Source organism: Peromyscus californicus, unplaced genomic scaffold (assembly GCF_007827085.1).
Source record: "Peromyscus californicus insignis strain IS unplaced genomic scaffold, ASM782708v3 Scaffold_4__1_contigs__length_199733344, whole genome shotgun sequence".
Lineage (NCBI taxonomy): Eukaryota > Metazoa > Chordata > Mammalia > Rodentia > Cricetidae > Peromyscus > Peromyscus californicus.
Window position 1 is genome coordinate 4,482,265 of NW_026294562.1, and position 17,913 is coordinate 4,500,177.

The 17,913-nt window shown below is 44.6% G+C and overlaps 1 protein-coding gene across 9 annotated transcripts in view; it reads left to right on the forward strand.

Annotated features, from left to right (window-relative positions):
- The window catches only part of Ablim1 (actin binding LIM protein 1), a 301,455-nt gene that overhangs the window by 233,467 nt on the left and 50,075 nt on the right, over positions 1 to 17,913 (forward strand). For all 9 annotated transcript variants that reach the window (XM_052763481.1, XM_052763488.1, XM_052763483.1 and 6 more), the window contains exon 7: positions 16,094 to 16,181. In XM_052763481.1, coding sequence (XP_052619441.1) covers positions 16,094 to 16,181 — 88 coding nt within the window. The remainder of the gene's footprint in view (positions 1 to 16,093; positions 16,182 to 17,913) is intronic.

Below are 17,913 nucleotides of genomic sequence, written 5' to 3' on the forward strand. Positions count from 1 at the left end.
AGATACAGCATGTGGCTAGCTTATTCGTAGTACACCCATTGCTTTAGATGATAACATAGTTTCTTTCCTTAGGTCACTGGTTTTGGCTCTTTTGATCGTCAGATAACATCAGTGGATCCTTTCATCAGGCCTCTGCCTTTAATAGACTCATCACTTTTAGAATGCATAGCTTCCCTCCAGCAAGGCTCGCTGGAGTCATCTTGCACTCAGCATGGCTGGCCTGCAGCAAGGAAGCAGCCACAGCTTCTGTGTTCTAATTAGACAGAAGGAAATTGACTTCTCTGTGGTGGGGCGTGCCCAGACCTTCATGCTCCAGGAGGATGCTGGGAGAGCATCTGTCCACTTGAGATGGTTTGATTATGAGAGGAATGGCACTACAGTCAAGTCTTGGAGCATGGCAGAGAAGCCTGTGGGTCCCACAGAAAGGGACGCTTATTTCTGATGCACACAGATCTCTCAGCTGGGAGTAGGGAGTGTTCTCAAGGGGTGACCTGTGCATTACATATGGGAAGAATTAGAATTGCTTTTTGCCAAGACACACACTAGGAGCAAAATTCCAGGAAACAAGACTATTCTAGAATGAGTTGAGAGTGGTCTGTAAAGAATTTTAAGCAGGAAAGTGTGGTGTAGAATGGAGTTAGCTCCTACGCTGATGTGGTAGTCAGGGTATTCTCAAATCTTTCATTCCGCCATTGCTCTGTGGTTGGATTAGAACTGTTCTCAATAGTGAAAGTATAGGTCACTGGTGTGCTAGTAAGATGCACAGTTCATTCTCTAGTGAAGACAACATCTGACACTTGTCTTATGCTGGCTGTTTGTATCATTATAGCTACTCGGTTATAAAAGGCACAGTTTAATTTCTGCCTTCATCTAGTAGAAATCATCAAAGGAATATGTAAGCTCAATACACTATGTGGATAGAATAAAAGTGTAAATTCAAGTCACTATGTGGATGGAATTACTGTATGTTATAGTCAGAGCTGAGAAGCGGGCAAAGGTGTCCAGTGAATAAAGAGTGCCTGAGAAAAGGTAGTGTCTTAATTAAGCTTGTAGCATTGGAATTTTATTATATAAAATATATTGTTTTTACGAAAAAATATATACAGCATCTATAGACTCTGGAAATACAAACATGAATAAGACAACGTTCTTGCCAAGAAGTTCAAGTCCAATGGAGAAACTGTTAATTAGCTAGCTCTTATTTATTTATTGGTTTTTCGAGACAGGGTTTCTCTGTGTAGCTCTGTTATCCTGGAACTCACTCTGTAGACCAGGCTGGCCTTGAACACTGCACACTTCTTTAATCCCAGCACTGGCAGATATAATTTATTACACTATATAAATGGTGTGTGCTTGACCAGATGCATTTGAAAGATGTGTTAAGGCCAGGAAGTAAGTGCATATCAAAGGGAATTCTTGAGATGAGGCATGCTAGTGCATGCTTTTCATCCCAGCAGTTTGAGGCCAGCCTGGTCTACAGAGGGAGTTTCAGGATAGCCAGGGCTACATAATGTGACCCTATTTTTTAAAAAAAAAATGGAAAGGAAGTTTCCAAACTGAGATGAACCTTAGTACCACTTGGAAGCTTGGGGTGTGTGTGTGTGTGTGCGCGCGCGCGCAGATATGCATGTGGGGACATGCATGGGGAAGCCACCAATCTAATATGTCTAGGACTAGAAACGCATGCTACCATATCCAGCTCACCACCACCACCATGGGTTCTGGGATTCGAACTCGGGCCTTATGCTTGTGCGGCAAGTACCTTACTGGCTGAGCTGCCCCTCCAGCCCTTGGGAAGAGTCTTTAAAAGGCTGCTTGCTGCCCAGCGCCCTCCTGGATTTCCTCAAACTCTCCAGAGGTGGCCCAGGCAGCTGTAGTTTGGAACCAGTTACCCAGTTTGTTCTCCGATTCTCAGAGAAACTTGCGAGTAGCTGCTCTCAACAAATGCAAGGCGTGGGAAAACACTGGCCCATGGTATATTTTAGGTGAGGCAACGCCCACATGTCCAGGTATGAAGGGTATGTTCATGCTGAGTAGCCTGTGGAGCCTGACTGACACCCGAGGCCAGATTGCAGATGTTGCTGGATGCTGTGGTCAGGAATGTAACTTCCTTCAGTAGACAAACAGAGCATACCATACTCTATCAATGCAGTATTGGGACCATGTGGAATTTAATAAAAATTGACCCATTGTTTCGAAGGCAGGCATGCCTTTGGAAGATGGTGAGAAACCTGGGGCTGTTGCTTGTGGTCATAGGTAGGGTCTTGACTAGGCATGTCTGGTGACCCAAGGACTTGATGGAGAAGTATAAGGAAGAAATGCTGGAATCTGGAGCTGATCAATTCAATAAAGAACCCAGGCCCCATCACCTCCACAGAGACTTGCTGCTTGGGGACATGAGGACTAAGCACCTCTGACTTCACCAGGAGGTGGTGAGGTGCGTCTGCCTCAGAAGTCGGGTGATCTTTGCCTATAGGTGCAGTACCATGTCACCACACACACCTCTCCAAAGCACCGGTCCATGGGGTGGCGTGGGCTCTCTTCTGGGTCTCAGCATCCCACCGTCCTGCCTCTGGAACGTCCCATCTTCTGATTTTGGGTCGAGTCCGTTGTGGCAGGTGGAGGGTGGGAGAGCCAGCCACTCACACAGCACTCCCCGCTTATCCTGGCTTCGACCCATGGCCTGCCCTTCCACGGAGTCCAGAGGACCTGGGGCTAGACAGCACCCACCCAGCATTCAGAGGACTGGAAGGTGAACTGTGGGTCTCTGTCCCTGTGGGATACAGAAATGCTTCCACCATCATCCAAAGGGGAACCGTTCTTAGCTTTGTATGTGCTGCTATGTGGGACATCACCAAGAAGCCCCAAGGGTCCTGAAGCCTATCACCCACCCCTTCCTTCTTCAGATCCATTTTTTCCACTATTATTTCTTCCTACTAACAACTGAAACTGCTCTCCAGTGGCTGCTGGGAGCCCCCTCCTGCTCCCAGGGAAACTGGAATCTGCACAGTGGTGCCGGGTGGTTGTTTGTTAAAGGGGATGAGGTCCAGTCACAATGGGAGAGGATGTCAGCGGAGGATGTTTTTAAAAGCAAGCTGTGTTTTTGTGACTCTCCAGTCTCGGTTCCCGCCCTAAAGGCTCCTCCAACCCTGGGGATGAAGACAAAATATTTTTAGTCTGATAGTATTCTGTAGCCAGCCAAGAGCTGAACCATCTGTCCTCCACGCTGGATAGCTCAGTGGAACAGTTTTAATGGAAATAACTTGGAAGGTATCACATACCTCCAGAGCCCAGGCTGTGCTATGGAGAACTGGGTTGCTCTGAAGCCTTTAAGGCTGAATAGAGTGGAAACATAGCGAAGAAAAAGAACAGGGCGGACAGAGACGTTTGTGATCCCTGGGAGAATGTTTGCAACACAGATGTCACAGAATTGGAATGTGCTTTTGAGATAGCAGCTTGGCAAAGAAAAGCAGTTGACAAACAGAGGCCTACACCCAGTCATTAGATGAATCGGGGCCACCCATTTGCTGCACGTTGTATGACAAGTTTAAATATTTTCAGTTTTAAAAAGTCCACCTTCTGCAGGTGTGCCGCAGTTTAAAGATTTATCTTCTAGTATTAAAAAAGCAAAGGATGTGAAACCTTTGGCCTGAAATGTAGGGTAGTGTCTGAGGAAGAAAAGAGCCTATGGGTTCTCATGGGTTCTCCCCAGGAGCCCTACGAATATTCACCACAAGCCCCAGGAGCCAGCCTAGCCTCCTGCTAGAGGTGCTCAGCAACATTCCCTTGGATTCCAAAGCTTTCTTTCATCAGTGCAACTCCCTGAAGAGACCCCTTTAAAAAGACTCCTTTTAAATTCATTTCAAATGGTGCCACATGCCTTTAATCCCAGCACTTGGGGAGCAGAGGCAGGCAGATCTCTGTGGGTTCGAGACCAGCCTAGTCTACAAAGTCAGCCGAAGTTATGTAATGAGACTCTGTCCCGTAAAGAAACGATAGATAGATAGATAGATAGATAGATAGATAGATAGATAGATAGATAGATAGATAAGATACTTGCTGCAGATCAACAATAGGCAAAACTAGACCTTTTAGAAGATTCTGGCGTGTTCAGACGCTCGCTGTCCACACACACACACACACACACACACACACACACACACACACACACACACACACACACACAGGCATTTTCATCCAGTGCACCTTGTCCTGAATTGGAATACGCTTTGGGGCTCCCTGGCAGACACTGACACTATGATCAGGCAACACTACCGTTCCATGCTGATTTCAAGTCCATTTAGGAATTGAAAATGGGAGTTATTTGCATTTCATCCAGTTCAAAGGATGCTAGCAACAGAGGAGATGAAGGGGAGGGTGGAAACTGGCTTGGTGGAGGGCTGGAGGTCCCAGGATAATGGATGCCTTATGGGATTAAACCAGTGATTTTACTGAGAAACCATTTCATAAAAGATCACTCACTCCACAGGGGTTAGGAAAACACTTTGGGGATCCATTTGGCAAAGTACTCTTAATATGATTTTTCTTCCTTAATTCCCCCAAATTCCTCTCCGATTAAAGTGGAAATAGAAAGCAAACCCACTTTGGACAACTGTTTGACAATATTGCTCCCTGGCTTTGCTGGTGCCTCCTTCCTTCTGCTGTGTGTGCAATTAAAACATGGCTAGAATTTACTAAAGGACGGAGGCAGGAGCCTGTGTCAGTCCTCTTCAGAACAGCCCCAAGTTATAAGCTGCCCAGTGTCCATCAGGAATAGAAAGGATAAATAAAATATTATAGACGTGCACAAAGAAATAGGATGTAATCACGAGATTTCATGAAACACAGAGGGATTTGCTTCGGTTGGTGTAAACTTTAGAGACTGAGCCAGCTATGGGGTGAAAGTCAACATGGTGATAGAAGGCGTCCCTGGAGGATGCGCGAGGCATTTCTTAGTACAGACTATGTGCTCTTTCCTGGTTGAGTAATGGTACAGAGTGAAACTTCATATACACTCTGATTCGTGCACAATTCTCAGAACGTGTGAAACATCAATAAGGAATCTTATTTTTTTTTAAAAAAGCATAACTCTCAAGAAAGTGTGGGAAGTACTTTCAAAGTTTTCTTCCTACTTCATAAGGAAGCACAATCCTGCATATGAAATGCATGACTTTTTCCTGATGAGAAGTAAAAAGAATCAAACAAGCTATATTGTCAGCTGCAGCTATTCGAATCAAGAACCCTTTTTTGGGTATGCCAAATTAAGTGTCATGTGTCCCTCCCCCCTCCACAAGGCATTCAGTAGTTCATCCTCTGGTCCCTGGTCACCCTACAAACTTGTATTTATTAATAACTTACCAAAGGACAGGAATGTGAGAATTACATTAAACCCATGTTATCTGCTCCTGGTGTGAAGAAAGGGATGCATCTGAAATGATGGGCAAACTGAAACTGTGTAGGATACTGACAGAGATAAAGGATCATAGCATCCCATACTGTGAAAGTCACCTATGGCAAGAAATAACATTGAAGGGTGACTGGGCATAACACATAGGACTTTTACAGCAGTGAGACTATTCTGTATGAGACTATCATCAGGGCTACACTCCATTAGACATTTGTCTGGACCTGTAGAATGTACGGGAACCAAGAGTGAACCCTGCTGTGAACTGTGGGCTCGGGTGATACCCATGTCAATGTAGGCCATCAGTTACAGCAAATACAACAGTTGGGCATGCACTGTTGATAGGCAAGCTGGACAGGGTCAGGGTAATGAGCATGAGCATATGGGATTCTAGTTTCTACTCACTTTGCTATGAATCTAAAACAGCTCTAAAGTCTTTTTGAAAAAGAGAAGAAAACTCATTTGGGGTAGTAGATTTAAAGGATTTGGCTTTATTTACACTGGTGTTTTGTTTTGTTGTGTGTGTGCTGCATGGTAACGTCCTTCCAATAAACAGAAGCAGGAGGAGAAAATGAAAACTTTTAAAGATGACCTCATATGTCTTTAGCCTTAGCAAACTCTGAAAGCAAACTTCAGGCACAGGAAGACTTCATTCTGTGCAATAAAATTGTGTTTGTTCCCGAAGGAACTGTGACTACCACCTGTTAACCTGCTTCTTTTAACTCAGCTTGAAGCAGTAATCCAGGTTCCCTTTATAGCTTCAAGTTACCTAATCTGTCTGCAGTTGACTTTCTTCTTTCATACAAAAGGAAAACAAAGACAAAGAAATATTAGACGAGTAAGCTGTTAAAATATTGAAAAATCTTCACACAACTGCTCACTGCACAGTGTTGCATCTCTGCATCCAGCCACCTGTGTGCACAGGTGTACTTTATTCCGGGCTGCATCTGTGCATCCAACCACCTGTGTGCACAGGTGTACTTTATTCTGGGCTGCATCTGTGCATCCAGCCACCTGTGTGCACAGGTGTACTTTATTCTGGGCTGCATCTGTGCATCCAGCCACCTGTGTGCACAGGTGTACTTTATTGTGGAGAAGAATCTTTTCATACAGCTTTCCAGGGTAAGCTGGGCCTCTAAGCAGGACTGAGTGCACATGAGCACCATTTTGACTGTGGATGGGATAGTTTAATATTGCCTTCCAGGTCAAGGCTTCACCCTCCCCACCCTCTTTGCTCATGTGCCTTTATTGACAAAGAGAAAACATATCATAAATTGTACTCACTGCAAGTACAGTTCTTGGTTGTGATGAGTGTATGGTTGTGTAATGATCTCACAGAGTAGGACAATGAGGGATTAGGACTTTCCCACTGCCCAGACTGATGGCTCAGCTGCTGCAATCCTGTCCCCTCCCTGTTCTCAGCAAACTCCGACCTACTTCCTCTTTCTTTGGTCTTGCCTTTGATAGAATTTTTATAAATGTCTGGCTCCTTTCACTCAATAGAAAATAGTTCCAGTTCATCCGGGTCATTGGGTATATGTTTATTGCTGAGGAGTACCCCCAACACACACACTGTTTTATTTTAACATTTCACTCTCACTTAGCTTTTTACTGGATTACAATGCTTTGGGACTGGAGTCAAGAGTGCAGACCTCAGACTCTCACCTACGTCTTTCTGTAGACATCAGCCTTTATTCGACCTCAACACGTAGTTGTGAGAAATATTTTATTGCATGGCACGCTTACTTTCAGCTTTTTTTTTTTTTTTTTTTTTTTTTTTTTTTTTTTTTTTTTTTTTTGGTTTTTTGAGACAGGGTTTCTCTGTGTAGCTTTGCGCCTTTCCTGGAACTCACTTGGTAGCCCAGGCTGGCCTCGAACTCACAGAGATCCGCCTGGCTCTGCCTCCCGAGTGCTGGGATTAAAGGCGTGCGCCACCACCGCCCGGCTACTTTCAGCTTCTTAAAAGACTACCGCAGATGTTCCCAAAGGAGGCATGCCACTTTGCAAAGGCTCCACTGTTTTCCTATCCCCAACACCTGGCATAGTCATCTTTTCAGAGATGTAGCTATTATGATGTTAGAATATGACTATGGTTTTCATTTTGTTTACTAAACAATGTTCAAAATACTTCTGTATGCTTACTGGACATCCCTGTGTCTCTTTGCTGACGTATCTGTTGAAGGCTTTGAGGGGCAGGGGACTGGAGTTTACCCAGTGGCAGAGTGCTTGACTAGCACACCGGCCTTGGGGTGACTCCTAACACCACTATCATTGTCAACAGTAGCAGCAGCAGCACACTTCCTTGGGGTTTGTTGTCATTGTTAGTTTGGTTGGTAGTTAATCTGTTTTGGCTTGGTTTTCCCCTCCTTTTTGGTGATGACCAGGCCCTCATGCGTGCAGGTCAGGGCCGACTGAGCTGGTCTTTCCCAGTTTGCCCACTGGTTAGCAGCCTTGGTTGACTTGCTGTTAATGCATTGTCAGACTTACGCATATGCTCTGGATGCACATCACTTCTCGGACGTATGGTTTGTAAATGTTTCTCTTTGTCTCTGGCAGATCTTTCTTTTCAAGGGAGAGGGAATTTAATGATGACCATCAAATCGATTCCTTTATAGATCATGCCCTTGGTATAATAGTTAAGAAATCTTTGCCCAAAACATGATCATAGGATCCCCCCCCCCCCATATCCTTATAAGAAATGTCAGACTTGGCTTTTGTGTGTGTCCACAGGCCACAGTGAGTTAGTTAATTTTCACACGTATTTAGCAGCACTCTCATTGGCTGTGGCTATCCAGCTTTCCCAGAATTACTTGTTACAGAGGTCTTCCCTCTTCCACCAATTACGAAGATCAGCTGGTCATAAATGTGTGGTTATATTGTTAGGCTCCCTCTTCTGTTCCGTCGCTCTACAAAAGACACCGCTCTGTGGATTGTGTGGCATGTCATAGGAAGTTTTAAAACCAAGTAGTTTAAATGTCTCGGTCCTAATCTTTGCTAAAATGTTTCCTGGTTGGGCCCTTGACATTGCCATGATGTTTTAGCAGCCCCTCTATTTCCACATATAATCCTGCCGAAACTTTGATGGAGAATTCACTGAACTGTAGCTCTGAACTGGAATCCCAGAGCTGGGGAGGTAGCAGTGAAAGGCTCAGGAGTTCAAAGTCACCTGGAGTTTGAGCCAGCCTGGGCTACATGAGAACCTGTCTCAAGGAGCCAACATAAAAATAAAACATGGAGACTGGTTATGTCCTTTGGGGATGCATGTATTTACAGGTAGTATTTGTTTAGCACCACTAAGTGACAGAGATAGCTTTACAGCTTTTAATCATTTGGAAGGAGACAGGAAAAGCAGTAACAGTCCAGTCTGCAAAATACGATGTGCATTTCTGCGAGATGTACCCAAGTGCTTGAGGAGGGAGCTGTCTGCCCCCTCTCTGGTTTTAAGCAGGCAGCTGAAGCAAACAAGAGCTATTTTTGTGTCTCCTTGTTTTTGAAAGCAAATTGCTGTCCTCCTTGTGACATGGTGGTGATGTCTGGGGCAGATTCTGGGGCGTTCTCACCCACTGAGGCTGGATTTGCACAGACTTGTAGTACTTTCTGGGCTTGGTGGAAGCTGCCTGGGTGGACCGATTCATTCACCTGTGCCAGCATACAAACATGGGGCCGAGGCACACCCTCATTATTCGGCCGGTTCGTAATGGTGCTTCAGGAAGAGGCTTCCCAGGAACAGATGAGTGTGCGTCCTGGAGATCAGGCCTGTCCAGTCACCTCTCCCAACTCAGGGGGAAAGGAGCTGAGTCAACACCAGCACTGTCCTCCCACAGACAGAGGGAGCTGAGCAGGGCTCTCCCTCCCCACCCATTCCCTGCTAGTCCTCCCCTGCTCTCCTCAGCTGCTGTCAGGTGTGGAGCTTGATCCCACCCTGACCCTCGTTCCCCTGGTGAGTGGTGGCCTACACTGACTAATTTTAGTGTTTATATTTTTTAAAGGGGGCTGATTTCTGAGCTCCATTCCAGGGCTACTAGACACATCTCTAAAAGGTTCCCAAGGAAAGAGCTCCATTGGTAGTGGCCGACGTGCAACCACATGGACTTGAGTTTGGATCCTAGAGTCCACATAAAAACTGGGTGTGGTGGTATACACCTGTAATCCCTGGACTGGGAAGCTGGGGCAGGAGGGTCCCTGGAATTTACTGACTGGCCAGTCTGCCCAAATCAGTGATCTCAAGGTTCAGTGAGAGGTCCTGTATCAGACAGTAAGGTGGAGGACAACTGAGAAAAATCCCCGGTGTGCATGCACACCCACCCACACAACATGTGCACACACTCATGAAAATGGACACAAATACACACAAAGAAGTTTTAAAAAGATAAAAATAAAAGTCCTTGACTGTTGATGATGCACAGTGGATTTGAATTTGGTATGCTTCTGGTCAACACCAACTTCTGATGATCTCCATGTCCTTGATCTGAAGTCTCCATCAACCAGACCCCTGTTTGCCAGGGTTTGGGCAGTGGAAAGTAACTGTCTGATTCCTTTGGAGCCTTTAAGTTCCATCTCTGAGTCAACTTCGATCTTACAAACTGAACACCTTTGACCCTACTACCTTTGACCCCACCACCTTTGACCTTGCCTGTAACTCCTACAGAAACTATTTCACAAATGATCATTGGGGACCAGACCCTCTGTGTTTCTCAGGAGTCTGCCCATGGAAGAATGTGAACGTGTTCTGACATCAGGATATTCCTCTCCCCCACAACTAAAGATCCCTGAAGGAGAATTCTCCTGGTGCTTTTAGGAGCCAATTTGATGATCTGGGTTTAAAGCCCAGCTCTGCCTTCTGGCACTGAGTAAATAGGTCATTTCAAGTTTAGCTCCTTCTTGCTGATGAGTCTGTTACACAGCCCTACTTCCTTGGGGTACTGTGAGACAAGCTACAAAAAGATCTTGTGTGGTGCCTTGTAGTTGTTGGGTTTTTTTTTTTTTTTTTACTCTTTGGGGCCCATCACCCAGCTCCCAAATAAATACACAGAGGCTTATTCTTACTTTTGAATGCTTGGCCTTAGCTTGGCTTGTTTCTAGCCAGCTTTTTAATTTAAATTATCCTGTTTCTCTTTACATTTTGCCCCTGGGCTTTTTACCTTTCTTTATATATCTTTCTTTCCTTCTTACTCCTTAGCTGGCTGGGTGGCTGGCCCCTGGCATCATCATCTCCTACTTTTCTTGCTTCTCACTCTCTTCCCTAGATTTCTCCTCCTACTTATTCTCTCTGCCTGCCAGCCCCACCTATCCCTCTTCTGCCTAGCTATTGACATTTTAGATCTTTATTAGACCATCAGGTGTTTTAGACAGGCACAGTAACACAGCTTCACAGATGCACAAATGCAACATAAAAGAATGCAGCACATCTTTGCATCATTTAACAAATATTCCACAGCATAAAGAAATGTAACACATCTTAAACTAATATCACACAGCAGTACCTGACACAGAGCAGGGCATTATGGGAGGCCAGCCCCAAACACCTGTGAATAGTCAAGCCCTGGGTCTCTCCACCGATCTTGGGTGTGATTGTTTCTTAAAGAAGTGGCCTGTTCTTGGCCACATCTATTGAAGTGCTCAGATCGCAGCGAGCCCCTTTGATCAATTGTTTTAGCACCCTGATCCTCACTCCAACAGCGTCTGCAAGTCCTTCTCAAAGTAGGTAGGACATACGTGATAAATTGACAAAGGTCAACCTCAAGGAGTTGGGCCTGAGTAGTGTACTCCAGGAAGAGGAAAAAGAGAAGCTAACAGGGACAGTTGGCAGCCTGGAATCTAGAAGGTTCTGGGCCCAGGAAGGGCTCCATAACTGTGGTTCTCTTTCCCTCTGGCCTGTAGCCTGTTCAGTCAGCCCAGGGCTAGTCAGGGCCTCAGAATCCCCAGGAGGGAGTATCTGGCAAAGCTCTGTTCCTTCCACCAGGGATGTCTCTCCCTACCCACGTGGCTTTCCCCAACCCTGTTCAGGAGTGTATAGTAATGTGGGGTTTCACACACAAGCAGGATTTTACATCTGAGTGGGAGGTGAAATTGTGTTGTTGACACTACTCGACACTTTTTCAGAAAGTGTCCCAGGGCTTAGGGAGGTAGGTAGTAACAGAATTGAGGCTCTGTGGGTACCAAGAACTGATTCCCAAGCCTTGGAGCTGCTCCATGTCCATAAGGAATTGAAAACTTCTTCCTTCTCTTCCAGACAGCCATGGGTCTAATAAAAACTTGGTATCTTGCATTAAACCTTACAATAGATAGCATTTCCTCAGAGTTCTAGCTCTGAGTTAGGGATTGGCCAAATGATATAATAACCATCGACGTGCTCAGCACTGTTAAGGGCAGGTGGCTTGTTTGGTTTTTATTTGGTTTTATATGTTTAGCATTTTGGATGTGTAGGAAGACACTTCAAAAATTCAGCTAAATAATCAAATTGCATTTCTTGTGGCATCTAATGCTCGCTAGAGTGTAGCTTTTAATATAAATTTCTAAAAATCTTTAAAATGTTGTTATTGTTGTTTGATTTGTTTGTTTGCTTGGTTTTGTTTTTGAGGCAAGGTCTCACTATGAAGCCTTGGTTGACCTAAAATTTGCAGTGTAGACCAGGCTTGTTTCTAACTCACAGAGATCTGCCTGCCTCTGCCCCTGAGTGCTGTTTTAATGTGTATTTTAAGCAGTTATAAGGCTGGTGTGCAGTTGTAAGGGTTGTGACTCACTGTAGGCCTCGGGTGACTGGCAGCCCTCTTCCCTTCCCTCCGAAGTGCTTGGATTACAGGTTGTGAGCCTCCATGTCTGTCAGATTTTCCGATTTTTTATTTATTTATTTATTTATTTATTTTTTATTTTTTATTTTTTATTATTTTTTTTTTTAGTGGAGAATGGAATTGCCAGAGCTCTGGCATGCAATGACATGTCTGGTCTCTCAGACTTAGACACAGCTAGAGTAGCAAGCTGTGTGCCTGGAGCCTGGTACCAGGCACACCACCACTCAGACTGCCACCTGCCACCACAGAGCCCCAGCTGTGCTTTACAAGCCAGCCTTCTCTAGAATAAGCCATGCTTGCTCTCCATTTGGTATCTATTGCTCATAATCTGAAAAACTTTCCCTTCTAAAAATGACTCCAATTTAAATGATTTGGGGTTCAGCTACATCTGAGTTTCGCTCGGTTTGCATGTGTGTCCAACTCTGACTCTTTTCCGGTACACGGGGCTTGCCTGTGAACTGTCGTGGGTGTCTGTATCGAGAAAGGGAACAGGAGTCACGGCGGCTCACCCACACGGAGGAGGGGCTCTTGTCCTCGAGCCCTCAGGCCTGCTCTGTTTCCGAGATGGAGGAAGTCTCCAGGACCCTAGGCTGCTCTTTGTGTGGTGACTGACAGGAATCTGTTGCCGTGTTTGGCCTCGCGAACAAGGACGTGGGGGAAGATGTCTCTCCCTTTCAGTGTGACGGTTTGACTTACAGACTGGAGCCTGCCGCGTGGCCTTGGCACACCCTCCGCCGTCTCTGCGACAGTTCGACAATGCACTTTCTCTCCTCTTTGGTCACCACAGTGTACAGCGTCCCCAGCTACTTCAACACGATGGTTTTCTTTTCTTCCTTACCAGGTTGACGAAACAAGTCAAACCCATGTTTTCCTGGTTATCACTGCGAGGGTTGAACCAACTAACTAACTAACTAACTAACTTGCTTACTAACTAACTATACTTAATAACTGACTAACTTGAACGAACTTACTAACATGCTAACTAACTTGCCCGCTCTCCCTCCCTCTCTCCCTCCCTCCCTCCTCTTCCTCACGTTCCTCCTCCTGCCCTGTTGTTGATTTTTTGTGAACCACTCACATTTCCTTTGGCAATTGCCCTTTACCGTATTGGCATTTATGTCTCTCACTGGCACTCCTTATACATTCTTACCAATCCTTTGCAAGAAACATGTGGCAAATTTTTTGTGTGATCTCTCTTAACTTTCTGTCTAGAGATCTGTGTTTTTGTACATAGATCAGTATTTCCCTTTGTTGTTTCTAAATTTTGTCTTTTGACCCTGCTTATTTTTTAATAAACAATTTTTTAAAAGTCTGTGTGTCCCAATAATTCTATTTTTTTCCATTTTGGTCTTTATAAACTCCATAAAAAATTTTAATTGGTTGTATAAGGAATCAAGATTTTTTTAAAAAATGGACAACCAATTGTGCTCATCATTTATTGAAAAAACCTACTATTCTAATGTATTTGGAATTTATTTTGATGATCAAGTAAATTCTCTTGTGTGTATGCACACACAGCTTTTTCCACTGTCTGTGCTCTGATGTTCCATGATGCTGTTCAGGCTGTTATCTTAGCCTTACAACTTTTAAATCAAGAAGGAAAACTCCCCTCTCTTTGCTGGTCTCTTTTTGAAAATAAGTTTGTATTTTTGTGTTTCCTTTCATATGCATGTGTAGAAGCATTCTGCCAATGATGATAGAGGAAATGGCTGTGGGGCCTTTTCATTGGGAATATATTGCATTAACAGGTTGATTTAGATAAATCAGCATTTTGACAATATTTAGTAACATTTTGAGTTACTTCTGTTAAGGTCTTTAGTTATGTACCTGTCTTTACACACATCTTGTTTTGCATGGTTTATTTGTTACTATTAAAATGGGGACTCATTTTCCATGGCATTTCCATGAATAAGAAATTGTGTGTGTGTGTGTGTGTGGGGGGGGGTTTCTACTTAATTCTTTTATTGGTGACCTTTTTACACTTACTTATTTTTCTTGACTTCTCACATTGGCCTGGGCTGCAAACCTTTAGGATGTATTGGTAAACGTGTATCTTTGTCTTATTCCTGTGCCTAATTAGAATTTTCTAGCGTTTCACTAGCGAAGGCAAAACAACTTTACCCACCTGGAGAAATTCTTTGTGTCTGTAGTTCACTGAGGGCTGTGCATTTTACCGCAGCTGACAGCAGATTCCTGCCAAGGACTTATTAACCCTTCACTTCCGTGAGGACCCAGAGATTATCCAAACTAACTTGACCCTCTGCGTTGACATCGCAGCCTGGCTTGGAAACTGAGTGAAAGCTTACTTCTTCCTTCTGCCCACACCTGACTTTGTGGATGTTAAGGGTCAAAGCCACTTTATATTCATACTTCTTAACTTCTCTTGCCACTTGCAACCCTGTCCCACAATCCTCCCCCACATAAAATGTGAAGTTTCTAAATTAATAAGAAATAGCTGGTAGACTACAAGATCACCAGTTCTGAGATTTTTTTTCTGGCAGATGCCATTGAAAGCTGTCATGTCCCAGCTTCTATTTTACATACCTCTACTATTTCTTTCTGGTTAAGCGTCTTGAGTAGCCTTGCAACCCCTCTCAATGCGGCTGATGAGGGCGTCTGTAGTTTCCACAAGAGGATGTGAGACAGGAATCAGGCCAAGCCCCTGACTTCCTGTTGAGGCTTCACACAGGGTCAGGAGCAGGAAGCAGCCGCTTCTCTTTCTCAGCCCTGCCACTGCCCATGGTTAGTTCAAAAGAAGTGCTTTCACAATTGGCTGATAAAAATGACTTAGTTGCAGAGCATAGTTGATCATTCTGAGGTGAAGGAAGATTCTTTGCTAAGCCATGAGTGAAGGGTCCTGTTTCGGTCAGGCTTGCTTTTGGACCATGACACTAATGTGACCTGACACCTGTCTAGAGAACTGTCCCTGTGTCCAATGACACTTTGCCTTGGGAAGCTGACACTTGCTGTGATGACACCTGTCATATTTAGGCATGTAAAGTGCTACAGAATTCTGTAGAACCACTCCAGTAAAGTGTTTTCTCTGGGAACTCTTACAATAAGACCTTGTCCAAACATGGATGTAAACAGCGTAGAAGAGAATCTGAGTTTTAAGACAAAAGCAATAAATGATATCTTTTAAGAGGATTTTTTTCTTTCCTTGGTACAAAATCGATTATTTTCCGATAACATAGCCAAGAAAGCAAAAATACGCTAAATCGGGTCATTTTTATTTGTGTCTATAGGTGTGTGTTCATACATGTGGGTGTGCACATGTGTATGTATGCACCTGGAGGCTAGAGGTTATCCTCAGGCTCCATCCACCTGGCTTTTTGAGACAGATTTTATCACTTGGCCTTGAACTCTCCAAGTAGGTTAGGCAGGCTTGTGAGCTCAGGGATCCATGTGTCTCCACCTCTCTGGTACCTCTTTGGCTTCTTTACCTGGATTCACTGGGACTGGACTTGGTTCTTCAGGCTTGTATGGCAGGCAGTTTACTAACTGAGCATTTTCCTCAGCCCCGCCACTTCTTTTTAGTGGGTTAATATTACCCTTCTTTAGCAAGGCGGAGTTTAGGGAAGACACAGTAGACATCTCCCCAGTTTGAGTTGTCTGACTGGCAAACCTTCCAGAAAGCCTAGACAAGGAGGGATTAGGAGCCAGAAACCCCAAGAGACAAGGCCACCATCATTCTGGGAATGAATGCCCCGAGAGCCCTGTCCAGGCCCAGTGAGGTCGGCTTTACCATGTAGGACTGATGGGATGGGGAGTTTGGCCAACCTGACAGTTATTTTTTCTTCCTGAAATCTTCTCTTTTCTTCTAATCCCTCAAATCCAGAAAAGGGTGTAGGAGCCATTTAATGGGGTGAGCGTGACATCTTCTGTTTTTCTCTTGCAGGCAGGTGACAAACACTATCACCCCAGCTGCGCACGATGCAGCAGATGCAACCAGATGTTCACAGAAGGGGAAGAAATGTATCTTCAAGGTAAGATGGACTGGAGAGCAGAGTGGGTGTGCCACATCTGAAAAGATGATCTCTCTGTGTTTGTTGGATTGTGTTTTAGAGAAGGAGGGATTTTATTAGCTGAGAGGTTACTCAGCAGGAGTGTACCAGAAGTTACCTGTCAGCTTGTGTTAATCAGCAAGCAAATGATATGCTGGCAGTGAGCCCCAGAGCCTGTTAGGGAATGAGCTCATGGTACTGCTGGAAAGACTCACTTCTGATCCTGTGGATGTGAGGGACCGTGAAGACCAGCAGGTGCTCCTCTAACTCATCCCAGGAGTATGTTTAGGGAAACAGAAGATCAAAAGGAGAGAGAAAGTATTTTAGAAGTTTCAGGAAGTGTTGGTTTGCGATGGCCACCCTGTCTTTCCTCCTTTCACTGCCCTTTGAGGGAGGCCTTTTGAGGTCCAAGCCTGCTGGCCTCTGACATCACAGCCATTGTTCCACCCACTAAGAGGACACAGTTCATATGGAGATAGAGACTGAAAGGGGACCCACAGTCCCTGCAAGGGTAAGATACTTGTGGTAACAAGGAAGTCTTCATTCCCAAAGACCCATAACGGTTTTTTAATTAAAAATAATTTTGAGCCCCTTCTCTTTCTGCTCTCTCTCCTTCTGTCTGTCCTCTCTTTCTTTCTCTGTCCCCCCCTCAATAAAGCTCTAAAAAGGTAAAAATTATTATTATTATTATTATTATTATTATTATTTTGATAAATGTCTCCAGTGTGAAACTATGGTTGATTCTGATACCTTCTAAAATTCCAAAGCCTCTTGGAGAAGCCATAGGCACAGATTCTCTTCCAGTCAAACAACACCATAACTGTAAGCATTCTGCTATTTTTAGCTGGAAGAGTCATTAATTAGACAAAGATTTATCAGAACAATTAGCTCAAGCTGTAAGAACGATTGCTTGTTTGGCTTGGTAATTATGGGTCTTGGTGGCCTCTGCATGTCATTTCTTCCTTCTTCTTTACACTTAAAACACTATGTGTGATTTTAATGAATGGTTTGCTTTGCTTTCACAGTTCTGTTTTTGTGCAACAAAGCAAAGTCTCTAGACATGAGTGTCGAACGTTAAAACACAGGCTTGACTACTCTCTCCTTAAAAAATGCTCACGAGTCTAAAAACGGCAAGTTTAGTGCCTTTTCAGGGTTAGCCTGATTGCTCTGAAAAATTGTGGTGAAACACACCACTGAGTGTTGAAAGTGGCAAGTGACAGGTGCCACCTTTGTGATCTCTAGGGGCTTCATAGGCCACATTTTCCCATGGACTAGTCATACATCTGCAATGGCAATGGGCAGGTGTCACTTTGCATTTTTGCAGAAAGCTGATTAGTTCCCAGTGTATCCCCAGGCCTAGTTTTAGATGTTAGGTTAGTGCGGCGGTTATATGCTCCCAAGTCTGTGTCTGCGGAGAAACAGGTGTGTGGTGTGAACTGGATGTTCACATAGGGTCCAGATGCTAAACAGGGTTCAGACTGCGCACAAATACGTTCACCTCCCAAATGAGCTGCATTCCGAACCCCAGGGGTGGTTCTCAGTCTCCTCTGGAGTGGAGCTGTGCTACCTGATGCCTGCCCTCTTGATGCATCCTTGAGAATAAGCTTCATTTCCTCGGCATCTGATGCTGACTCAGGTCACATTCCCAGTGTGTGTGACCCTTGGAGGACAATGCTGGCATTGTGTGCAGACTCTGTGTTCTGTCTGGTGCCTC